General features: G+C 38.9%; 1 protein-coding gene across 5 annotated transcripts in view; it reads left to right on the forward strand.

Moving 5' to 3' along the window:
- crppa (CDP-L-ribitol pyrophosphorylase A) overlaps positions 1-27,068 on the forward strand; it is a 58,540-nt gene that overhangs the window by 18,293 nt on the left and 13,179 nt on the right. For 2 of the 5 annotated variants that reach the window (XM_026184233.2, XM_080308130.1), the window contains 4 exons: positions 1,476-1,573; positions 9,498-9,575; positions 9,673-9,765; positions 16,921-17,046. In XM_026184233.2, the coding sequence (XP_026040018.1) occupies positions 1,476-1,573; positions 9,498-9,575; positions 9,673-9,765; positions 16,921-17,046 (395 nt within the window). Of the gene's footprint in view, positions 1-1,475; positions 1,574-9,497; positions 9,576-9,672; positions 9,766-16,920; positions 17,047-17,218; positions 17,485-18,553; positions 18,773-27,068 lie in introns of those variants that run through there. The other 3 variants (XM_026184234.2, XM_080308127.1, XM_080308128.1) reach the window with 3 other exon arrangements.

A 27,068-nucleotide genomic window follows, 5' to 3' on the forward strand; every position in this document is an offset into this window, starting at 1 on the left:
AAAGGACGTGGAAAAAAGTTCTCATATCTGTCAGTACAAGAAACTGACGAGAGCTTCAATTTGTGTTTGCATTTCTGTGTGATTGCATAGAGCCACCACAGAGTGTGTGTGTGTTTGTTTGAACATTTATGGCTACTCTACAGAAGGCTTTCAAATAACAACAATATATTTAGTCTTACTTTTTTTTTGCTGCAGCAGTAGTGTGCAATGGGATGAATGTCACAGTGAAATTGTGTTATTTCTATCTATGGACTTTTAATTTTGATTTGTAGTCCTCCTTTGAATCCTCAAAGGGCCCACAACACAGTAGGTGACGCTGTTTGCCATCACTAAAATTAAGATAAAAGTCAAATTGAGGTAGTCATGTTGGACTTGCTGCTGTTCAGTATTTGTTAGCTTTAACTTTAATGAATTCAGGAAAAATAATAAAACTTCACAAATACTTTTTTCTATAAATTAATTGTCATAACTATGAAAAGTAGGAATCAGGCTTTGTCTACAGTGCTATTTTTATAGCTATTTTTAGCATTTTGAGCGTGCAATATAAGTAATATGTTGTTTGCCCCGGGCTGGCAGACCCTTGCGAATAAGGGAGCACTGCATATTACTACCAAACATAAAGTGTCACCTGAAGAAGCGCAGTATTGTGTCAGCGTGTAATGTCATAATTAGCTATGTATTACATTTGGTGCTCGCCTCTCCTGATAAGCTTTTAAAGTAGAACAAGTTTGCAAGTGTATCTTTCATTTTCATACTGAGGAAAGAACTTTGACTTTGAGTAAGTTTATTTTCTTGTTTTGAAACTATGGCAAAGTGTATGGATCCTACCTTATTTTAGTGCAGTTTGATTCAGACAACTCAAGTAGAGGATTTCAGGTATCTTCTGCTTTTCTTTACAAATGAGGGAAGGAGATGAGAAATTGGTGCAATATCTGCAAAAGTGAGGGCTTGGTTTGTTGTAGTGAAGACTTGTTTGATTGTGAAACCTAAAGCTGTCGATTTGCTTGTCAGTCCACATTTCCCCACAGGAATGGCCAAAAGCTGGGGGCGAGTCTCTCTCTGACTGCCGCCTATTTGTAACTGCTGCTTATCCATGTCCAGTGGGTGATGGAGGGTAGCTGAGGGTCTGGGTGTCTATAAGCTACGTTTTCCCACACAAACTGACAACAAAGATGTAAATTTACAGAAATAACTCTCGAGAAAAAATGATCAGTGATGTATATTTTACTACACATCACTGATAACTGTACCGATTGTTTTTTTTGTAGCTACTATTAAGTCAATGCTGTTTTGATAATTTATATTCAATCTCAAATTCTAATTGTTTTCCAGGCAAGCCAGGTTGTGGTGCAGTCATGTTAATTTTTCAAGTGCACCTCTTGTAATGTGCCAAGATTGATTTATTTGTCGTTCAGAGTTTTGCCATTTTTTGTTTATGTGGAGGAGTTTTTAAAATCACACATCTTCTCTTTCAGAGACTTTATCACGATCAGCATGCGTTATCACAGGTGGATTGGCAGAAGCTGTGAACCTGGCAGATGCTCTTCGGAAGGCTGTTGGAGCTCTGGATATGGTACGTACGGGGCAGTAACAGCTAATTCAAGTGTTGTTTGTGATGACAACAAAACTGTAGAGCCTCACCAGTTTACCATTATGTTTTCCTCTATCTCACCCGTATCCGTCTCCTGTCATATACCTCAAATCTCCCCATAAACTCTATGCGAGCTCCACTTGGGTGGCCCAGTGGTGAAACTTGCCATTTGTGGTCACACCTCTAATGGAGCCTGTCTGGGACTTCCACACCCTGCAACTTTCCTCCCCACAGCCCCAGCCTCCTCCTCTGACTCTGCACGCAGGAGAGCAGATGCCCCTTCTCCTTAACTTGTAGTCACTTTGTGGGCACATCAAATTCCCACGTTGCCTTCAGTCCATATAGCAAACATCCTTTATTTAATTTGTAAAATTGTTCCTGATAGACAATGAGTAAAGTGTCCATGTGCAAAACAGAAAAGAGTGACAATCTGGGACATCTGACAGCACAGACCACATAGAGGCTCCAAATATGAATTACTCTCCTCTTACCTCAACAACCGTTGGGTTTCCTTAGAGGAAGCCACGTAACAGGTAACTCAAACAACCTGGATTTTGAAAAGAAGGCAAATAAACAAATGTGGCAAATTAATTTTAATCAAAATCTAATTTTGATTATTTAATTTAATTTAATCTTCGCCAGCAGTGATATTCAGGGATAAAAAGTAAAAAGTTGATTAGCCTTACCTAACTGTTAAAAAAGCCAAATATTTCGAACTGTATCGTCGGTTATTCGCTGCTTTTTCTTGCCTATAAACAGTAACCTATTTATTATTAATTATCGGGATGTGTTGTCTGCATATAGCCACTGATGACTGTTATTGGTCTGTCGGCAGGTCTGACAGTAATGCAAATTATTTGTCAGCTTCACATTACTAATGAGAAACTGCTTCTCCACCAGTGAGATCTGGTGACTGTGGAGACCATTTGAGTACAGAGAACTTATTGTCATGTTCAAGAAACCAGTTGGAGACTTTTTGAGCTTTGTCCATTATTCTGCTGGAAGCAACCATCAGGAGATGGGTACACCTTGGTCATAAAGGGATGGACACGGACAGCGACGATGCTCAGCTGTGTCATTTAAGCAGTGCTCAGGTGGAACTAAGGGACACAAATTGTACTTAGAAAATATCCCTATGCCTGAGCTGTTGATCCAATTGAGGATAGATCCATGCTTTCATGCTGTTTACATCAAATTCTGACCCTACCACTAGAAATCAAGTCTCATCAGAACAAGCAGAGTTTTTCCATTCTTCAATTATTAGAAGTTTTCTGCTCTTAGCTGACAGAAGTCCCACCTGGTGTGGTCTTCTGCTGCTTTAATCCAATTGCTTCACAAATGATATTTTGGATGCCTCGGTTGTAATGAGTGGTTATTTGAGTTACTGTTGCCTTCCCATTAGCTTGAAGTAGTCTGGTCATTCTCCTCTGACTTCTGGCCTCAATATTGTATTTTTATCCAGAGAAGTGGCTTTTTCTGACCATTTTCTCCAGAGATGGATCTGTAGGAAAATCTCAGTAGATCAACTGTTCCTCAGATACTCAGGGCAGCCGCTCTGATACCATCAACTATGCCAGACTCAAGCTCAATTTGAACTTTGGTGGGCCGATTTGACCATGTCCACATGTTTGTGGTAGAAATATATGTTTTTTCAATACTCGAATATCACAGAATGTTAAAAATCCCAATTATACTGTATCATGAGTGAAGTACTGTATTGGTATTACATCGCAGGGTTTGAGATGATTTCCATCTCTGCCACATAAGCAAATAATTATGGCTCTACAATCCCACATTGTTTGAGTTGCAGCAGCTGGGAATGAAAAAAATAGTAGTTTTTTAGGATAAAATAATCCATGCGTGCTTTAAGCAGTTGAAGAAGAAGAGTTGACTCATCAGTTCTCTTACACTATGAATCGTGCGTATTTACATCAAATGTATTTTCATAGTGTTTATTATACACTGAAATTTCACATCCATCAGTTATTACACATCTATACATGTTTAGTAATGTTTTTCCTGTATTTTTTGATGTGGTATAGATATTCGCTGGGCATTACTGCAGACAATGGAGTGCAGTGGCACAGCAAGCTGCAAGTCATGATTCCATATTTGTCAGTGATCCAAACTGTTCATCCTCCTTTAAACTTGCTCCAAGTTCCTCCTTAGCTGGTGTCAGAACGAGCGGATCTTGCTGTCTGGTGCTGGAATGGGCCCCAGAGATGGATTTGGGGTCATGTTTTCTCCTCCTTGGATCGGCTGATTAGACCTATTCCAGTCTGTACTTAGGTGGCCGGTGAGGCTGTGTTTTTTTCCGGAACACGTGTTCGGAACCAGATACATCCTTTTCAGGGAGTATGTGAGGGAGGAAGAAAAATGGGGGAGATGAAAGGCAAGTGGAAGAAGCGGAAGATGAAGAATTAGCTTTGTCCCAGTGCCATTGCCTGAATCTAATACAGGGATAAGTGGGATATGTGTGTGCAGGTGGATGATTTGGCAGCATGTGTGCACAAGAGACAAAGACCGTGCAAGTAAAAATATGATTAGAGATTCTTTCAGCAGGATATTATCTAAGAGATCAATTTGATGCAGTTTAAAGGGCCGGTTCACCTCAAAATCACATTTACTGATTTTCCACTGGCCTGTGGTGCTATCTGTCTTTCTAGATTTGTTTTAAGTGTTAGTTGCCCAGTTTTACTGGCTGTAGAGATGTCCAAAACTGAGCATCTCTTAAATATAATGGAGCTCAGTGGTACCTTGTGGTAAACCTTGATGTGAGTAATCTCATGTGGAAACCAAAGAGTGAAGAATGAAGCGTGCACCTAACCATGACGAGAAGCTTGTGGTTGTGACAGTGTGATAGAATGTAAACACTTGCAGTGTACCCCACACCTGAGCCACAGTCTTATCTAGCTGTGGTGGCTGTAGGTAGTATGAAAAATAATTCTCCCATGAACTTGCTCATTGCAGTGTTCAGATTTTTATGAGCCACGAGCTCTGAAAAGAGACATTGTTGCTGAGTTTTTCAAAATTAAATTCAGGAAAAGGATTGATATCTCTACAGATGCAAAACTGGGTAGCTCATACCAAAACAGTCTGCATACAATGTATATGTTTTATTGAGGGACACAGGACAATTATGTGCATTCAGTTATGGAGTGAAATATTCCTTTTTAAATTTCTAAAAAAATGTATAAAAGAAGATTCTTTCATGTTAACTCCTAAAAATACCGTACCACCACCAATGTGTGAATATGTTTAAAACCTTAATAGAAGCACTTGCTCTTAAATTCCCAGATATTGTTTTCCATACTAACATTTACCCACGTTTGTGACATTGGATTGGTGAACACTAGTGTGGTTATTTTGGCCAAACAATGTAGCGGTTTTGTCATTATAAATACTTAATACTGTCATTGACATGATATGCAGCGCACACATGCCTTTGTTTAACCTCTTAAGACCCAAACTCTTTCATGGCATGCATTTTTTTTTCTCTTTGCTATTTGGGCTGATTGGGACCTGATGAATGTAAAAGCAAAGAATTACTATTTTTTTTTTTTTTTTACCTGATTTTTGTTTCCGAGAAAAATTAGATCCACATATGAGAATGTTCGTTTTAAATTTTGATAGAACAGTGGTAGTATAACGTCCTCGTAAGTGGATATCAGGCCCTTGTAGAGCAAAATTTTGTATTTTGGTCTAGACAACCCAAAATGTGATGTCCACATATGTGGACACCAGGTCCTAGGAGGTTAACCTACTTTACTAAATATGAAACAAATATTTTTGTGTCTAGTATATCCAGTGTTTGTTTCCTTCAAGTGACCACATCTAAATACACTGAAAAAAGTTAACATTGTGATAAAAACCTTAACCTCTTCCAAGAAAATTACTCTGCATTGAACAGTGTCATTAAATACCCGACAATTGCTTTCTTGTTTTATTAAAAACACATTTTCAGTATTTGATTGGAGTAAAATCGAAACAAAGACTGACACAGACAAGTAGATGTTTTATGGGAGGAAAAAACACATTAAACTTTTTTTTTTCAAATCAAATTATCTCCTCTTTCTTCCCCCTGGTATCGTTTAATCTTGACACATATTGTTATTTTAATATGCTGTGCACATCAAAGGGAATCCTCAGATCCATATCAGCTTAGTGAAGGTTTTTGATAATTACTTTCAACTCAAGAGAATTTGTCATTTAGACAGAAAACAAGTAGTATGATTGGACAGACAGTGTGCCAGCAAATGTGCTTTTTTTGGCTGTCAGCCACAGATAGTTTTAAATAATGGGTTCTAAGCTTTGCTTGCAATTTGCCAACAAGTTGTTTTTTTTAGACTAGATGATTGATCTTTGAATATATTTTAGGGCCAAAGTGTCTGGTAGCTTTAATAAACGTACCATATTCATACTGTCAGCAGTATTTGTAGCTTGCAGATGTTGTTAATGTTTCATCTTGATGCAAACACAAGCTTAAATATGTATATGTATATGTAAGTACCTGTGTCTGATATAATAATTACCTTTCATGCTGGAATCTGGACTTAAAGCACATAAACTTTGTTTAAGAAAAGAAAATGATAAGAGTATGCGATACAAGTCACTTTGGACATATGAGACAAATAATAAATAATGTATTATTCTTACACAAAAAATTATGTAAGAATTGGACATAAGTATCATAAAGACAGTAAAAATAACCAGTCAATAATGTTACAAAGTAAAAGCTTTGTAAAAGAATTCACATTGTAAGTCTGAGTACCTTGTTCTTTTTGTACCTTAGAGAAAAAAACCCAATTCAGGTATTAATTCAAGATGGAGTCCGTTTTATTCATAAAAGTTGGATTCCTCTTTTAAATCTTGGAACTGAGCAATTCTGTGGTCACCATCTTGTTGTCCAAAGGAATAGTGGTGAACCAGTGACAGGCTCATGGGCAGCCAAGGCTCACTGATGCATATCGGAAGTGAAGCATGTGGTCTGATCCAACAGACTAGATACTGTAGCTCAAATTGCGGAAATTGGTTCTGATAGAAAGGTGTCAGAATACACAGTGCATCTCAGCTAGTTGTGTTTATATATATATATATATATATGTATATATATATATATATATATATATATATATATATATACATACAGTGGGGCAAAAAAGTATTTAGTCAGCCACCGATTGTGCAAGTTCCCCCACTTAAAATGATGACAGAGGTCAGTAATTTGCACCAGAGGTACACTTCAACTGTGAGAGACAGAATGTGAAAAAAAAATCCATGAATCCACATGGTAGGATTTGTAAAGAATTTATTCGTAAATCAGGGTGGAAAATAAGTATTTGGTCACCTCAAACAAGGAAAATCTCTGGCTCTCACAGACCTGTAACGTCTTCTGTAAGAAGCTTTTCTGTCCCCCACTCGTTACCTGTATGAATGGCACCTGTTTGAACTCATCATCTGTATAAAAGACACCTGTCCACAGCCTCAAACAGTCAGACTCCAAACTCCGCCATGGCCAAGACCAAAGAGCTTTCGAAGGACACCAGGAAAAGTATTGTAGACCTGCACCAGACTGGGAAGAGTGAATCTACAATAGGCAAGCAGCTTGGTGTGAAAAAATCAACTGTGGGAGCAATCATCAGAAAATGGAAGACATACAAGACCACTGATAATCTCCCTCGATCTGGGGCTCCACGCAAGATCTCATCCCGTGGGGTCAAAATGATCATGAGAACGGTGAGCAAAGATCCCAGAACCACACGGGGGGACCTGGTGAATGACCTGAAGAGAGCTGGGACCAAAGTAACAAAGGTCACCATCAGTAACACACTACAACGGCAGGGAATCAAATCCCGCAGTGCCAGACGTGTTCCGCTGCTGAAGCCAGTGCATGTCCAGGCCCGTCTGAAGTTTGCCAGAGAGCACATGGATGATACAGCAGAGGATTGGGAGAATGTCATGTGGTCAGATGAAACCAAAGTAGAACTTTTTGGTATAAACTCAACTCGTCGTGTTTGGAGGAAGAAGAATACTGAGTTGCATCCCAAGAACACCATACCTACTGTGAAGCATGGGGGTGGAAACATCATGCTATGGGGCTGTTTTTCTGCCAAGGGGACAGGACGACTGATCCGTGTTAAGGACAGAATGAATGGGGCCATGTATCGTGAGATTTTGAGCCAAAACCTCCTTCCATCAGTGAGAACTTTGAAGATGAAACGAGGCTGGGTCTTCCAACATGACAATGATCCAAAACACACCGCCCGGGCAACAAAGGAGTGGCTCCGTAAGAAGCATTTGAAAGTCCTGGAGTGGCCTAGCCAGTCTCCAGACCTCAACCCCATAGAAAATCTGTGGCAGGAGTTGAAAGTCCGTGTTGCTCGGCGACAGCCCCAAAACATCACTGCTCTCGAGAAGATCTGCATGGAGGAATGGGCCAAAATACCAGCTACTGTGTGTGCAAACCTGGTAAAGACCTATAGTAAACGTTTGACCTCTGTTATTGCCAACAAAGGTTATGTTACAAAGTATTGAGTTGTATTTTTGTTATTGACCAAATACTTATTTTCCACCCTGATTTACGAATAAATTCTTTACAAATCCTACCATGTGGATTCATGGATTTTTTTTTCACATTCTGTCTCTCACAGTTGAAGTGTACCTCTGGTGCAAATTACTGACCTCTGTCATCATTTTAGGTGGGGGAACTTGCACAATCGGTGGCTGACTAAATACTTTTTTGCCCCACTGTGTGTGTGTGTGTATATATATATATATATATATATATATATATATATGTGTGTGTGTGTGTGTGTGTGTGTATGATATGCCTTATTATTTGTATAAAAATGAGAATAGTTTCTTAACACTTTTAAATTCCGTATTAACCGTATGTCTCCGGTTTGTTTAACTGGTCTTTTTGGTGTTTGGGGTTCTGTGGCTTCTTGGCTCTCTAGGCCTAAACTAAAATAAACACGTCTACTCTGCGATTTCATGGCCAACCTGTTTTAGATCATGTCAGATTTTTTTTTTAGAACCCTGCAAATCGGCATGTCGGACCAAAAAGATTTTCCTCCTGAAGCTGGGGGCAGTTATCTTTCAAGAACAATTAACCATTGAGCATATGGTTCCCATAACCATTTCACATTCTCATTTACTTTCAGTTACTTTAATGAGGAGAACAGTGACATCTCAATGCCAAACATAGATTTTGAATGTTTATTTCTGTGTTTATTTCCTGAATGTTTGACACTATAGTAACAGGTTATATTTTTAAGGGAAAACAACAAAAATGAATTCAAAATGGACATTGTGGGCTATCCAGTTGCCTCAATTTATTTGTGTGCCAGAGCCAAAATTAAAAGATCAGAACGTAAATGTCTCATTTCTCTAAGTAAAAAGGCTTTTACAGTTCTTGGCTGCATGTCGGCTTCAACTCAATTTGCAGCATAATGAAATTTAAGTTGGCTTACGTATGATTGCTGTTCCCGTTTTTTGCGTATGACAGAATTTTTCTGCCAGTTCAGAAGTATAAGAAGCCCAGAAATAGTTTCTTTTTTACCCTGTCTCATTTGTTCTAATAAGTTTCTGACTGCAGTTGATGGAAATAAGCCACTCAGTTATGTGATCTTTAGGCACAAAACTTTTCCTTTTTTTAATAACCTTTTTCTGTAATCATAGAATGATTCATGGCAGAAAAGCAGGTGGATGTACTCTCGCAACAGATGACTGAAATAGTGGCTGAAACAAAAACCAGAAGCCTCTTGACCTTTGAGCGTTGGAGTCGATCAGTCATTCTATATGAAATGCATTAGGACCTTGGCACTGGTGGACCTACCTTAAATCTTATCAGTCAAGCAAGATACATCAGCTGAATATTTAACATGAGGGTATCTCTCATTCACAGGAGTTGGACATCGTCCCAGATCTAATGGGAGACAACGCCAGGTGTCTGTTAAAGGAGTGGAACTTCATCCAAGTTTCTGTAAGTTCTTATTCTATTTTCTACAACTTCTCTGTGAAAGTAAAATATGCCGCTGTAAGTAGTCATGAATTTTTTTGTTTTTGTCTTTGGTCTTTAGGTCAGTCACTCATGCTTGTCTGAAGTGGAGGCGATACTTGTGGCTTTAGAGGCAGAAAATCGAGCTCTTCTCCACCCGGTGGTTGTTATTTGGGTGAGTTGAGATGTAGATCCTATAACCGTACATCTCACAGTTAGAGTGCTAATCCATGTCCATCATCTTAGTGTGGCATTTTTCTAGGTTCCTGGACTGGAAGACAAGTTATGGGGGGTGTAAAAACTGAGATGTAATGAAAAACCCAAGGAGAAATTAAAGCCTCTAAAATTTAATGAAAAATCATCCAAATGTTGTTGACACATTTGACTAAAACCACCCAAGTCAAAGGCTTCGGTGGTTTTAAAGGAAAATGTCAGTAACAATCATCCTCTAGAGCCCACAAGTGTTCATGCCAAATTTCAGGGCATGAACTTATTAACATATTTCAGTCAGGACCCAAGTGGTGCACTCACTGACAGATGCAGCCATCCTTACTGTGATTTCACATACAAATCTACTCTACGTCCCCCACAACTCTGTTTCCATTCCTTGCTGGGACCTCGTGTATTCTTGTTGTTGTCAGATTTGTAAACCATTAAAAGACAAAGAATGTATTGCTGGCAATTACAGGGACAGCACAGCAGCTCTTGCATGCAGTTATGTGGGGAAAACGCATCATTTTTTAAGTCATCATTGCCATTCTCAACTTTTTAACTCCTACAAACTGTGTACCTAAAAAACAAAATACAGTTCAGGAATCTAGTTAACAGAACCTGGAAAACCTGCTCTTGATTCTGTTATGTACAGTCCTGCCTTGAAAGCATCCACAGGAAGTATCCATAAGAAGTGTGCACACTGGCTTAGTTATTGCAATAGACATATAAAATAAATGGGCATAACTTAAAAAAATCCTAGTTGGTTTAACAAGTTATTTTTATTTTATCAATGTCAAGCATTATTTACACAGTCAATTCTGCTGCCTGTATGATTTTTTGCTTCACTGAAACTAGACAATAGTTTCCTTCTCCCATCTCTGCTGCCTCAGATGTTGTAAGCCAGCGAGGCATGAAGAAGGTCTAATGACATTTGGAACAACCATGATTCAGTAACTTTTAGAACCAACTTTAACAGCAACACCTAGAAGTAATCATTTTCTGACTGACTTTATCAGTCTCTCATATTATTTTGGAGGAATTTGTCCCACTTTTTTTTTTTTTATTAATTCATGCACAGCTCTCTTAAGTTCCTATCACAGCATTTCAATCTGGATGAAGTCTGGACTTCAGTGTGATGGACTGAAATCAGCCATTGTGTTGTAGATTGCTGTTGTGCTTGGGATCACTGTACTGTTGGAATGCCAAACCTTAGCTTGGACAGATGGCCTCACGTTTGTTTGTTAAATAATTTGGTAAACAGAGTTTAAGGTCCCCAAGACGTGTTTGTGCTGATATGCTGACTTTTCTCCAAATGTGGCTTTGTGCATCATCTCCACTTTGGTCTTGTCTGTCCAAAGGACATTGTTCCAGAAATCTTGTGCTTTGTTTCGACGCAGCTTTGCAAACCTTAGTTGTGCTACCATGTTCTTTTCTGAGAAAAGAGGCTTAGCAACCCTTCCAAAAAAGGCATACTTGTTCGTACTTGTCTTTTTTTCTAATTGTTCTGTCATGAACTTTATAATTTAACATGCAAACCAAGGTTTCTAGTGTCTGAAATGTAGCTCTTGAGATTTTTAGCATTTTCTCGGAACATTGTATGATCTGACCTTGGGGAGAATATGCTGAGACGTCCACTCCTTGGAAGATTTTGACATATTGTTATAATATATACCTGAAAGCCCCAGACCAACAAACTGTCAGAACTTGTCCAGTGACATCCATGTTAGGCTACTAAATTGGACAGATGGATGGAGAGAATGAAAGCTATAGGCTATATCATACAAATGTTATAACCAGTGCATTAGTACAATAAAAAGGCTTCTAGGTATACTTAGTTCAGTTTCTTTTTAACAGGAGGGGACCTCTGCCAGCTGTCTACTATGGCTGGATTGAGAGGTAAAGGGAAAAAGAAAGGGGGGGGGGAAGAAGAGTGCATAGAGAGATGAGGACAAAAAACATACTATTCGAACGAGAAGACAAAAGTTAACAGCGTGGATTAGTGTTATATATACACACGCAGTGAATGGAAAGAGGTGAGTGCTGAACAAATGCTCTGTGCAACATGTTAAGACCCACAGGAGCCTGAGCCTATTGCAGCATAGCTTTGTGTTGTGTTGACTTACTGTTATCATCATGATTCAATCCAAAATTGATCCAAATGGGACTGAATCATTTTCCTTTTACAAATAACTACTCGCAGTCTCACTTTTTCCCAGCTCACTGAGCTCAGCTTCCTGTCGGACCAGTGGAAACTGCTCCAGTGCCACAATACAGTTTTTCCACACCATTTTAATAAAGCCTGAATCATGAAATTGACAGAAAATAGCATTTTTTTAAAACTGAAGCATTCAAATGTAGCATCTTAACAAGTTTTTTTAAACCCAATTAAATATTAATTTTCATATATGTTTTAATTTGTATCATATTTGCTACATCCAAGAAATGATACCAATGATGTAAAGTCTCAAACTCACAAAAACTGCATACATCAACTGTGATACATTAACATTAGGGGGTTCTGTTTTTTCAAGTACTGAAATTCATACCGTTGGGAGTTTAAACTGTTATAATTGATACTACTCAAGCCTTCTATACATCGCCACTCTCTTTTCTTGGATATCTACATACAGTTCAACTCACTTGTAATTCAAAGCACACAGGTTTGACGTTTCTTTAAGCAAACATTTTTTCTTTTTTATATGTAGTGTATTCAGTATGTACTCTTTTTTTTCTTTCTTAAACGAGCTATTAATACCATTTGAGGACTAAAGGTGTGTTATTTGCAGTTGTGTGTTTGTTAGAGAAGCCACCTAAAGGGTTACAAGTTTGTCTCTTTAATATATAAATAAAAGCTCATAAATCTATAACATGTCCTTAAAGTCATACAGTATATAAACTACTGTATGTCTGTGCATATAATGTCTCAGTGTCATTTCCCCACACAACTGGTGCAGCACAGATTAAGTTTCATTGAGGTACATGTACTGCATAGCATTGAAAACCTTTTCTTTTTTTTTTCTGCTTGTAAAAATCTAACCTGTGGTCCACCTCACGTCCCTTCTGGAGCTCTGTAGCTATTTGGAAACTCTACACCTCCCTTGAAAGCACCTCTGCACGACCTCTCTTACGGCTCGCTTTCCTTCAAACTGTGGCTGATCCCACCAGAGCTACACTAACCTGAGAGCTCACTGAGGGAAAAAAAGAACAAACTGCTTTAATCTGCTCTGGGAAACATTTAAATGTTTGTGAAAGGCTTGTTTACTTTTTTTAATTTGGAAAATGTAACTCTTCATCTAAAACAAAGAGCCAGCATCAAAAACAATGCCAGGTAATGAGAACAACATAAACCCACAGAGGCTGATTTCTGTGACAAAACAAGCCAGATGTCATGCAGAATTGCTCCGCTAAAGCCCCTGTGCTTACTTGTGTTAGTTTTCAATAAAGATTGAAGCACATAGATTCAGATGTGTAAACACTCGGTTTGAAGCTGTGGGGTTTAATGGGATTGACTCCCTTCCACATCAGAACAAACCAGGTTCCCACAAAACTCTCACTGGTAAATGTTGCTAGTTCATCCTAATCTTATTCTGTTCTAACATTTATTCCGATCAGCCACAACAATGAAACTGCTGACAGGCGAAGTGAATAACATCGATCATCTTGTTACAATGCAATGTTCTGCTGCGAAGCCTTGGGTCCTGAGATTTATGTGGATGTTACTTTGACGTATACCACCCATATAAAGATTGTTGCGCACCAAACTGCAACCTCCAGGGATGAAAAATTAAGCCAATTAATTAACTGTAGTTCCTTGGGAGGCCACTTGAGGCTATCTCATAAAGAGGTTCAATGCTTGTAGACTGCACTGTTTAAATGCCAAACTTTAAAGCAATTAAAACATTTTTAGATGCATCCATTCTCTGCCACTTATCCTTCTCAGGGGGGGGGCTGGAACCTATCCCAGCTGTCTTGGGGTGAGAGGCAGGGTACAGCCTGGACAGGTTGCCAGTCTGTCTCAGGGCTAACACATAGACAAAGACAACCATTCGCACTCATATTCACACCTCCATTCACACCTATGGGCAATTTAGAGCTTCCAATTAACGTACCCCCACTAACTGCATGTCCTTGGACTGTGGGAGAAAGCTGAAGTACTCGGAGAGAACCCACATGCAAACTGCACACAGAAAGGCAGGTTTGAACTCAGGTGGAATTGAACTCAGGACTCTATGGATAGGTCTTGATGCATGCTCATTCATCCAGGTAAGTAAATCTCCAAAAGTTGATTTTGTTCATCTGGACGTAGCGTTTTTAGTGGGAGAAACATTTAACTACTCATCCAAGTGACTTCTTCAGTCCCAGCGGACTGCAAGTTTCCCCAATCTTATAAACAGGGAGGAACGCTGTTTTGAGCGCGGAGTCAAGGAGGCCATTTACGTGAAAAGGGAAAGACCATCTTTGAATTGAGGAGGGGGCCTAAGGGTACATCTTTCGCCATCATACAGTGATGTGATTGCAGCCATTGCCCAGCTCTCTGTGAATGGTTCTCATGGCCATTGATCAGTGGTTGTTGATCAATGGTCATGAGAATTTTCATAATTATGATGAAGGAACTGACCTCCCAGCCCTTTGTTCCTTCAGTGGTGCTGGTTTCAGTCATTATGCAAATGTACCGTTTATAAGATTGGGGAAACCTGCAGTCAGCTGAGACTGAAGAAGTCACTTGGTTGAGTGACTAAACGTCTCTCCCACTGAAAACGCTACGTCAAGATGAACAGAATCAACTTTTGGAGACTCTATGGATAGCTTTCACCTTCCAACAACTCTACTGAGGCGGATATTTTTAGTAACTCCATCCATCCATAAACAGCAGTATTGTTTCTTGGTGGTGAAATCGCTGAACTAGATTTCGCCACCATATTTGTGCTGTTTGTGCCTCCTAGGTAGTTTTAGGTTGAATTTTAATTAAACAATTAAGACACAAAGCTTACTGTGTGATATAGCCTGTCCAAGCAGTCTGGGATTTGAAAGAGAAATTCTAGTGTTTTATCAGTTTGTTACTTGTCTGCCTTTCTGCATCTGTTTTTTTTTTTTTTTTTTTTTACTGCTGAATGCAATTTGCAAGCTTCTAGCATTAGATGATATGTTAGCACCCCCCCCCCCCCCCCACTTTGCACAAAAATGGTTAAAAAAAAAAGACAAAAAACACAACTATGGACAAAAACTAGAGTTAAGGATTGAAATTGTTGAATCCCAAACTAGTCCATCTTTTGTGTTGTGGAGTGACACTCTGTTGCTCCAGCACTGTCGCCCAATGAGAAGGACCTGCAGAACACAAACAACAGCCCAATTTGCTGACTGGGCTCCAAACATCAGAGTTTGTGGTTCAGTAGATCAGAGTTCTGTTGGCAGCTTAAAGGAGCCTGGTTGCTGCATATTTCTGTTGTCACTTTTTTGTCTTTTGTTGTTGTCTTCTATGCTGCTGTATTAATGAGTGGTGTCCTTTTCTTATTACATGAAGAAGATAGAAGTTATTAGAATTTGATTGCTCCTGTAATTGTATTCTATCAGTCTATATAGACCTAGTACTTCCTTATGTAACATGCAGTGATGCTCTGATCTACAGTGAGACTGTGAATTATAAAACCACGCTGGATTTCAGATTATTTTTTGTTACCAAATTGCTATTTAAAGGATTGATTCATTGATTGGAATATAAAAAATGCCTTTAGAAATTTGCAGGGGAAAACCAAAAGGGAGAATTAAAGCGTATTCTATTAAAGTAAATCACATCTGTCATTTTTCCCCCCATCTATGCCTAACCTAATTTCGTCAACATTCAAATGTGCATAAACTCAGCCTGGAAAGTTGAGAATACGGCAAAACATGAGGCAGTCCTCCTAAGCGATTTGATCCTGCACCAGAGTGTCTGGGTTTTTTTGGGGGGGGGTTTGCCTGGGGCTATTATTAGATTGCATATGCACCCCGTTATTTATCCCAGGCTTGATCACATGGTAGTGATCACTGAGGGATCATAGAGTTTCAAGTGTTGGTGTTATCCATGTGATGGTGGTAGCCTCAAGGGGAGTAAAGGAGACCGGATAATGGAGGTCACTTTGTTTTACTTAGTCTAAGATGTTATGGCCTTGAGCAAGACATTTCAAAGAAAAAAAATGTTGCTGTTGAGTTTACGCTATAAGAAATCACCAATCTATGATAAACATTTGCCTGAAGTTTATTACCATTAATATCAATAATATTATTATTGTATAATTATCACTCAAGCAGCTTGTACTTGATTGATTGTCAGGTTGTTGGGGGCTCTTCAAGTATATTTTACATCAGCTTAGCATCCCCTCTAAGTCATTATGGAAGGTGCCCAATAACAATAGTGTCTATGTTCAAGTTTTTTTTAATTTCTGGTAAAATCCAGTCTAATAAGGACAAATACTCTCATTCTTCATGAGCTCGCTCACCGTTGAGGATTCTTGGCCCGAATAAGACAATTTGGTGTCCTACCCCTGCGAATGTGCTGAATAATCAGTTTTCAAGTTGGAACTTCAGCTGATGACAACCAACATTTGATTGATATTCAAGGAGAGTGCAATAATTGTACGTTTAAAGCAGATGTCTTGACATTTTTGAAACTATTCTCCTGACTATTGCATCTCACTGCCGCAGTTTTTTACGATATGTGACAGAATAATTGAAAGGAATAAATCTCCATTTAAGTTGCTGTCAGCAGTATGGTTATGGAAATCGACTAAAGTTTAGCTGCTCATAGAGATGACACAGTAACCTGAACCATTGTATCTGGATTATGCTACCCTAATTGAGGAAAATAAACCCCAGAGGTCCATAAGATTTACAACTCAATTAGAGTCATTATATCCTCAGACAGGATTGTGTATCAACCAACCTCTGTTTACTCTAAGCAGACGCTCATGCTTCCTCGAACTTCCCCAAACATAGCCCTAAACAAATAAGCCTATTGAGCTGCAACATGTTTAAACTACTGCTTGAACAATGTCCTGTAATTGCTCCAAAATGGGGCGTAATTGCTATTCTTTATTGGCAGTTGTTTTCTGATTGGGTGCGGTGGTCTTTGTTTTGATAGGTGCACTTCAGCAGGACTGATGAGCTCCCTGTCAGCGAGAGAGCACCCACGGCAATCACGGAGTTGGCCTCAACAGCCAAGCACAGAAATATTCTCATCTATGGCATCCAGCTTAAACAGTCAAAGGTAAGAGTGTTGTCTTTTCTCCATCTTCTCCATTCCTTCCTTTTATTTCTTTTTAAAGTGAACTTAAGAGTTATTGAGAAATGCACAACTAAGAAAGGCCAAATTTAAAGCAGTGAAAAAGTAATTTTTAACTGTGTAGTTCCAATGTCTTGTCTGACTTTTTGTCTTTCAGGTAATGTTGCTGTCTTATATCAGCCATCTGTACATTTTAGGATGCACACACATCCTCATTTGCATTGGAATAAATGTGCCCAGTAGTGCGACTAAGAGGATGGATAGAAACTTTAAATCCTCTGTTATATGAGTTGTTTTTTGAACTGAATGACAGGGATGAAAAATATGCAGAGGTGCTTTAGGTCCAAAGCACTGTGCAGTTCGAATGAAGTACATGTAGGCCAAGTCACAACAGTTAACCTGATGTGGGGATCCTATGTAAGGCCCTCCAAATGTGTACTGGAGTCATTAGGATGGATGTGACTGTCAGACTTGATCTGAAATCCATATCTGACTTCTTACTTATTGCAGGATTATATAAGGAGAAATTATTCTTCCCCCACAGTGAGAAATATCAAGATTCATGCTACTAAAGCCATCAAATCAAATCACTGTTTTTGGGCCAGATGTGTAAAGCAAACCTAAGACAATATAAATGAATATTCATGGCGTTATTGGCCTTAAATATGACATTCGTTGTGATTCATGTTCCTGACAAATTGGCAGCTGCATCACTTCACAAATAAATGGTAAAAACCTCTTTGCCTCAGGCAAGAGGATGTTTGAGCATGTCGGGTTTGTTCACATTGGTGAGAGGAAAAAGAAGAAGAAGAAAAATGTGATGGGTGAGCTGGTTTTGTTCGTGGTCAGTGAGATGGTATGTCGCATCAGGTCTTGACACCGCACTGTTGTTTAATTAAAAAGAGATGTTTTGTTTTCTCGGTAGTGAGGCATGCAAAATGTCGCTGCCCCACATGTGAGATTGATTCTACTATCGGATGTTGGATATCATGGTTTTCCTGAGAATTGCGAAGAGTAAAGTTGTTAATTAGTCATCCTGTTTAACTCCTTAGAGAGAAAAGAGGAAAGGGAAAGGGAGTGACAGAGATAATGCGCATTTCGCCATGATAAAGTTCTTATCGTTATGAGATAGTGGAACAACAGAATACAACCTCCTATAAATCACTGATAGCTTTTTGTTATAATGAGGATAATTCTTCCCAGATGTCCTTATTCATACTTGCGGCGATGCCTGCCAACACACGCTCCATCAGCCGTACACCTTATATGAATATTGCTTTTATACCTAAGTTTGCTGCATGTCTTTGACTGAAAGCAGACACCACTATTAACATTGCTGTTAATTTGATTTTAATATTAGTGAAAGATTCATTAGCTCCACGTGGATTATTAGTCTTTAAATAAACAGAGCCATTAAAAAAGAAGCTGGGGTGGCATGAATTCACATGAGTGAACATGTAACTATTGTTAGTATCTTTGCCATGATTTTCAGAAGTTTGTCATCCAGAGAATTATGATGTCTACAGTTTGGTCGCATGAAGACGAACATGTTGTGTTTTCCCCATGACAACATGGTCTGGATTGCATTTTCTGTTCCTTGCAAAGAAAGGTCAAGTTTTCCTGTTTGGATTTCTCAGAATGTCTTTGTAAGGGAAGCCAGTGCAGACTGCAAACATTTAGTTATGCCTCTGTCTACAGCTTTATACATATATCTTCCCTGTGACACTTGATAGCTTGCTCTCTATTATTAAACATAGTTAGTGTGCATTTTTTGCTTTTTATGACTCTGTGTATGTGTAGAAATTTCACCACTACCATGCAATTTCTAAAGAGTTCCCTCCATTCTGTACAAAACAACTCAGTGGTCTAAATTCTATCTCGCTAAGAGAATGCCTGGCTGTCCTGGATCCTAAGATTGGATGGAGGTTATCTTGCTTATTAAACTATTGCCAGTAACCAATAATCAGCTTATTGCAAGTAGGGCTGATGTGCTGATTAAATGTCCAAAGTAAATCACATAAGGACCCAAAAGACTTGTCTCGTCCTTTATTATCTTTAAGATGAACAAAATTAGTATTTCTTCAGCCACTGTCCAAATTGTTATTTTTACACATCCGTATTGATTTCAACCCAAAATTTCACAATTGGTGCTTTCCTGTGCAGTATTATGAGGTCATGTTGTACAAATCAGATACACAATCTGTCACAATTTGAACTATGACTACTGTTAATGTGTGTAACAGTAATGATGAAGGATTATACTGCTGTATTATCAGCACTGAGGTGTTCCTGGAGAAGATGGATAGCTGCTCTAGGGGACAGCAAATCAACCAGAATAAATTATTGTGTAAAAAAAAATCATATATACACGGAGGGGAAAAAACTACAAAACTGCTGATGCTTTTTTGCTGACCTGTTGTTTTAAGGTTTGGGCTCATTTTGGTGTCTAAAAACCACTAATTTACTTCATTTTAATTTTGCCTCCTTGCTGTCTTACTGAAAGAAGATCAGCACAAGGGGTGTGTTCAGTCTAAAACTACAGCCAGGAGTAGGTTAGCTTAGCTTACCTAATAGTAGAAATATGACTAAACTCTAAAGCTCAAAGTGCAAAGTCTAAGTTCATAGGTCAACACGTTTCTTTATTCTATGCAAAAATTTGAGTTTTACTTACTTGATAATTAGCCAGGCTAATACTGCAATTAGTAAGGCAAGGCAAGGCAAGGCAAATTTATTTGTATAGCACAATTCAACAACAAGGTGATTCAAAGTGCTTTACAGAGACATTAGAAACAAAAACAAATAAAAAGCATGATTTAAAATTGATTAAAACAAGCAAACAAACAAACTAACTAAACACACACATTTCACACCTGTTCGCGCGATCTGAACCCTTATCGTAAGCGGAGCTACCAGTCCTTCTGTGGACGAGCTACTTTCTATTTTAAATTCCCTGAATTTAAAATACTCTCTAGACCCAGTCTAGACCCAGCTGGGGAGCTACCCAGAGCTCTAAACCCACTTAACAAACAAACAAACAAACAAACAAACAAACAAACAAACAAACAAACAAACAAAACAGTATATAAAATCAAAACAGATAAAATCAGAAATAGATAAAATCAGTAGTTAATGTAAGTTTGGAAATTTAAGCTTAAAAGTGTGGATTTGGTGCTTTATTCAAATGCAGCTGAGAATAGGTGAGTCTTCAGCCTGGATTTAAATAAACTGAGTGTTTCAGCTGATCTGAGGCTTTCTGGGAGTTTGTTCCAGATATAAGGAGCATAAAAGCTGAATGCAGCTTCTCCGTGTCTGGTTCTGACTCTGGGAACTGATAAAAGACCGGATCCAGATGACCTGAGGGATCTGGAAGGTTCATACTGGGTCAGGAGGTCACTGATGTATTTTGGTCCTAAACCATTCAGAGCTTTATAGGCCAGCATCAGAACTTTAAAGTCTATCCTCTGACGGACAGGCAGCCAGTGTAAAGACCTCAGAGCTGGACTGATGTGGTCCACTTTTTTGGTCTTAGTGAGGACTCGAGCAGCAGAGTTCTGAATGAGCTGTAGTTGTCTGACTGATTTTTTAGGTAGACCTGTAAAGATGCTGTTACAGTAATCAAGCCTACTAAAAATGAATGCATGGACTAGTTTTTCCAGGTCCTGTTGAGACATCAGATCTTTTATCCTTGAAATATTCTTGAGGTGATAGTAAGCTGATTTTGTTATTGTCTTAATGTGTTTTTCTAAGTTTAGGTCTGCATCCATCACTACACCCAAATTTCTCGCCTGGTTTGTGGTTTTTAGATGTATGGATTGAAGTTCTTTGGTGACCTGTAATCGTTTTTCTTTGGCGCCAAAGACTATTACTTCAGTTTTGTTTTTGTTTAGTTGGAGAAAATTGTGGTGCAACCAGTCATTAATTTCCTCAATGCATTATCATTGAGTATCAAAAAAATCCTTTAAAGTAAACAATCTGTAAGGACATAGTGTTAAAACACTAATGCTGGTTTTGAAAATTAAAAATAATAATGAAAATATCAAGGATTCATTATAGAAAAACTGAACAGGTACATTATGAGAATGTGTTTACTTATAATTTCTCTTCAGTGGAGTTTAACCTTTAGGATGTTACTACAAAGTAACGTGGTGCTGTATACTGCTGACCAGAATACTGTTCTGTGAGAAATGTGAATATTAGAGCCACATTCCAGTGAAAATATTTATATAAACACTTTACAAAAAACGTAACAACGCTTTATAAATTTAAGATGTTGTAGCTTTATTCTCAATTTGCCATCAATAGTAAAAACATGTGTAGCATCACCACAGTGTCTATTTTCCAATTTTTTACACGCATCATTGTTAATCGTCCATAAATTTTGGGTGCCTTTTGTTCCTCCCTAAATGATTTCATCCTTTACTCTGACATGACTGCTCGTTGTCAACTGCACACAAGTGAAAAGCACAACTGGGGAGTGCATTTAAGTGTCCCTCACTTCTCATTATGCATCGCACTGAGGAATTATTGGACGCACCCGCTGCTTTGGAAAAGAAAAGCTGTTTGGCTAATTGAATTTTAACCTTCTGACAGCTAAAATGCATGAGCACATGGAATTGTGCTCGTCCCAGTGAGGTTGGAAAACTGATCCACCTCATTGACCTTCGGTGATGTCTTTTTGGATAAAAAGTGTGTTTTTCTTAAATGAGGCCCGATTGTGGTTTTACTTTATAACACCCAGCCGCTGAAGCACAATGCATCCAGCAGCACGTTGCCATGCATGGTACTTCGCTTTGTCAACAGGAGAGAGTGAAATGGAGTCTTTGGGCAATGAACAGCACTCTCTCTGAAAGGATCAAAGAGCTTCTCTAGAGCTCTTTTCCGTTTGTGCTGTTGCCTCTTTGAAGATGCCCACAAGCCAAACATCAGGTGCAACAATGTGTGAAAACCTCAAACCGATCTGAAGACGTTGGCTGAGAATGCGAAGACACCGGATCCTCATAAACTAACACGATGTTGTGAAAACGGTGACGGTATATGCTATCGGTGTCTGCTGTGTTGATAGGAAGTGTCATTGGATCCTTTCTCGCACAGGGTCCTGGTGACTTGTCATTTGTTGAAAAGGGAGTTGTCTCAGTGATATATGGGTGTTGTAATCCCTGCAGTGAGAGCCCTGATGTTTACCCAACCCCATATTTCCTCCTCCTCAAAGAGCCTGAACCGGGAACCCTAAACCTGAGAAGAGATTAGCCGGCCAGGAAGAAAAGAGAGGGAGAGAAAGGAGAAGAGGGAGGGGAGGGAAGAGGAAAAGAAGAGGACTCTATAGGCCTATTCTCCTCTACCTGTTCAGATCTGGGTCTGAAAGGCAGACAGGTGAAACCGTACACGACCAAGTGAAAATCTTGCTGTGACGCCCGTGGAGTTGTACTCCTGCTGAAGTCGGGGGGAGATTAGGGAAGGCTGCTGTCTCTGTGTTTTCAGCTCACTCCTGACTATTTCACATCCTAAATCCAACAGTTATTCTGTGCCGAATAAAAGAATGGTTTTTCATGGCGATGCAGAGCATTGGATAAAAGGAAACAAGTTCAGTGAACTGGATATCTCTACTAACCACATATCACAAAATCTTTGCGTTCTTAAATGATTTTTTAAAGAAAAAATCATTTAAGAATGACTGCCGGTAAATTCCGCCAGAGCCACTGCTGCCCCTCAGATAAATCTGAGGGGCGGCAGTGGCTCTGGTATCAAGCCAAAGCGTTTAGGAACTATTATGATTGATGATCGATGCAAACAAGGGTATTTATGCTTGTCAAAAAAATGAAGTAAATGTAGCCAGGAATGTGCAGGGTTGTTTTACTACACAAACGTTCCTACTTTCGCCCATTAGTAACAGTGTCTAAGTTGTTTTTTTTTTAAGGTTTTAAAGATAAAATTGTTTTCTAAAAATCCTGCTATGCTAGATGCCATAATACTACCCAGGACTAATTGACTTGATGAAAAGTTAAGAGATCAGTAAATCACAATATATACCAAATTTTATTATAACTACTTTGGTTCTTACTGGTACTTTTTAGTACAAATACCAGCCTAATAGTAGTCCTACTGAAATAACTGGATGCCAACTACAGCTGATGTTTAAAAAAAGAAGAAGCAAGTGGATCACCAGACATTAGAAACAAACAAGTGAAGCTCTTTTCGTGACATCTCTGTGTTTGCCTGCTGTTAGGGTCAAGAGAAATCAAGGATGGTTGCTGTCTCCGCTCACTGCTAACCTTTCTGTTAGATGTGACTGGTGTCTGGTGTTAATTTTTCTGTTGGAACGTTAATAAATGTATTCAATTATAACCTACGATTGCATGCAGTAGTCTCCTCTGATATTTTAGTCCAGTTGAAAATAAGAGATAAATTGTGAGTTAAAATAATAAACACTAAGTAACATCATATAACTTAATCCAAACAGTGCAGAAAACAACACAGATAAGAAATGACGTGGCATTACACAAATCTGTTTATTGTTACCAAAATGTTTCTGAGACACATTTGGCAGGTCTTTCAGTGGGTTCAGAGAGTAAAAGTTCAGTATCCACCCTGCCCCTTCACATAATTTTTCCCCTGTTGTTGTCTAAGTACTTGTCTTTCTTCTGACAATTATGTCGTTTTTACTTTAAGATCCTTCTGGAAAAGTGGATGAGAGCACTTGGCTCCCTCAGTTGAATCCTGACATCTCCATAAAGACAGAAGCCTGGGATCACTCCCCTCTTAGTAATGTATTTGTAGAGTTAGGGTCGAGCCATTCACTGCCTTGACATGTGCAGAATATCAAGCTTGATCTTCCACGCTGAGTGCTCCAGATGTGTGTTGGTATGTGTGAAACTTGACCGCTGGAGTTTGGCTCAAAGAATTAGACATACCAAAGCGGTGTTTACTCAGCTTTGATTTCATAGATTAAAAAGACCAGCAGCGTTGTGTTTGGGTTGATGTGTCTTGAATCAGGGAGAATCTTGCAGACAATTGGAAAATGACATTCCAAGAGGGAATATATTTGAAACAGAGAGTTTATTCTTATGGAAGATCGGTTTAAGCCAGTTCTTCACAATGAGTTTGTAAACATTCAGTCACGCAGAGAAAGAGCCGAACATACATGTATATTTGTTTTGCCACTTGGTTTTTAGGCCTTTCTGACCACCCACGGTAGTCCTGGTTTCAGTTTACCTCCAGTTATGTGGTGGGGAAGTGCAGCTCTGCTGAAATTATGCTTTCAGTTAACGGACCTCATCAAGGTTTATTTTTGTGCCACTCACCTTCTTACTCTACTCGTGCTTTTATTTGCAGAGACCTTGGCACACGTGCTTGCGTGGCTGTTTATGGTTGAAAATAGCTGTAGAACACCACGTAACAAGTTCAGACCAAAAAAAGTAGAGCAGAAAGCCCCAAGAGGTTGGTAAAAATGTGGCCGTCCTCATCAGTCCTTATGGAAAATTAGAAACGAGGATTAAAATCCATATTGCTTTCCTCCGAAAAATAAAAAATACTTTTTCTCATGTAAACTGATATCGATATGTATCTCAGTATAAATCAAATCACTATTTCTGTTAACCCTAAAGGTTCCCCTTTAAACCTAATTTGATATATAAACATAAGGTTAATTTTTTTCCTGTCAGAAGTTAAATATGATAAATATACTGCAACATTGTACAACTTATGTTTATATTGCTAGGACCTTTGCATGATAATTATGTTATTGTTTTATTGCCTAGCTCTGTGTGCACCCATGAAGTCAATTGATGCAGTTTTCTTGGTGCTAGCACTGAACCCACTCACCAAAATACGGCCACTTCTGGCTACAAAGCCTCAAGATGACAGTGGCCATTTGAAGCATCAAAATGCAAATCCACAAACTATGATGTTATGTCTCTGGATCTGCAGCCATCCTCTATATACAGTCTATGTGCCCAACCGACGATTTTCCACAGCTGACATGTTGAATTTGCCTGGTTAAAACTGCAAAATGAGTTTTTCCAAGAGTTTTCTCACGAAGCCTTGTGTAAAAACATTTTTCTTAACAGTTTCTTGTAGCAATTCTGTTCACTCTTCATCTCTCAAACCACATGGGTAGCATCCCCCTGTTGTTTAGTCTGCAGCACACTGGTATTTTGACAGGAGTATAAAAACATTGTGTTGCACCTATGTTTGCATGTTTAGCATTAGCGATGGAAGTGAGGGCACCGAGTCTTGGCCAGGATGCTGCTGAAAACCCAGGTAGTAATAAATGTCTTGTTTTCTAAAATCTGCCTGCACCTGCAGCTGACCTCAGATGACCTGCGATATGGAGTGTATTTAGCCTCCCTGGGTTTCTGTAAGTGATACAATGTGATCAGTAAATGAGGCTTCTGTGGCGAGTGTGTGTGCGCTTGTTCTTCTCTCTCAGCGCACGGAGGATTTGGTATGTCCCAGTTCATAACTCCCCACCCATGCCTTCATGCATTCATACCTCCTCAACTAAGGATCCATTGTTCTTGCACACTGTTTTGAGGTCTGTCTTTCGGTGAGTTCAATTCAAACAAAGTCATCTCTCACCAGAGCTTGTTCAAAAAGTTCTCACTGAAGGGCTCCGGTGGAAATACAGACCACCTCAGTGTCCCATTCTTAGCAGAGTTTTCCTTTTCTCTGGAGGGTACACAGAAGGAGAAGTCGCACATGGAACATGACTAACAAACTGCTTTGTTTGCCCGACGGATGCCCCTAGACAGGATATTTTGGAAACCCTTGTTGAAAGAGCTTTTCCAGTGTACCGTGAAAAGGTTGTGTGGCAGCAGTTGTTCTCTCAATGTGATCTCAAAAGGCAGTTATCAGGACAAAAGTTCTTTTTTTTAACCTGTCAGCTCTTTTGGACTTTTGGAAAGTCTGAGGAAGCCTCACAAAAGTAGGGCGGGATACAGACTTATTCATTTTCCTACATTATAGTCCCTTTCAGATGAAGTGAGGCAGAATGGGAATGATGGGAATATCTAAAATACAGACATTCAGGCAGCAACACTAAATACCTCAGCAAAATTCAATAAAAACACACTCCCTAGAGACGCTTCATCTCTGAGAAGTACGAAATAATACTTATGTCACTGTCATCTCTGTCAGCTTTAGGTCCCAGTCTCTTAGCTTGGATACAGACGGCTTTTAAATTTATGGCTGAACTTTCAGTGTAAGCCTGATATATACTCTGAAAGTTGTTTAGACCTGAAGCTCAGCAGTAAATATTAGCACTGTTTGGATCTAAATCTAATATTTGGATGTATGTGTGTGAGCGTTTTCTTTCTTCTCTGTCTCCTGTCACTTTAATCCAAGTGCCTGACTGAAGTTTGGCAGTTATTGGTCATCTTTTATTCATTCCATCTCAGTAGATTGAAGATAGAGCCTCTGTTCGTTTGTCCCATAATGTGCTGCGGTCAGTATCCCCGTCATTATCATATCTGGAAAGTATGTTTACTGATATGAAATACTTTTATTTTTAGTTTTATTTCCTTTCTTCTTATCTCCTGTCGTTGCATATTTTGTTTTTGTCTTTCAGTTAGATTTACTATCTTTTCTCCAAGCAGCAAAACTGAACATTAGCTTTCACATAAAACTGCACGTCTTGGTACAGATCACAATTATATACATTTCCTTTCCTTGCTCTTTCTTCTATCACTTCCATGTATTATTTCTAACTTCCTGTAGAGCACAAATTTACCATGGATCTGAAATGTTATGTGCAAGAAAATAAATTAATCTTCATAATTGATTTATGTTGTTTTTTTAAGCACAGAATGCAAAAACGATGCCAGGACTTTTAATACTCTCTGTTGTGGGTTATGTTGATCAAACAAAGGGAGTAGTTTAAATGGAAGAAAAAAAGTATGACGTGTAGCCTAAAACTACACTAAAACTACATTTTAATACTGATGCCTGGACTAAAAGTACTCTTAATGCTCCAGCTAGAGCTGAATATAAGTTTACCATTTTGGCAAAACGTT

The sequence above is a fragment of the Astatotilapia calliptera genome, chromosome 11 (assembly GCF_964374335.1).
Source record: "Astatotilapia calliptera chromosome 11, fAstCal68.1, whole genome shotgun sequence".
Lineage (NCBI taxonomy): Eukaryota > Metazoa > Chordata > Actinopteri > Cichliformes > Cichlidae > Astatotilapia > Astatotilapia calliptera.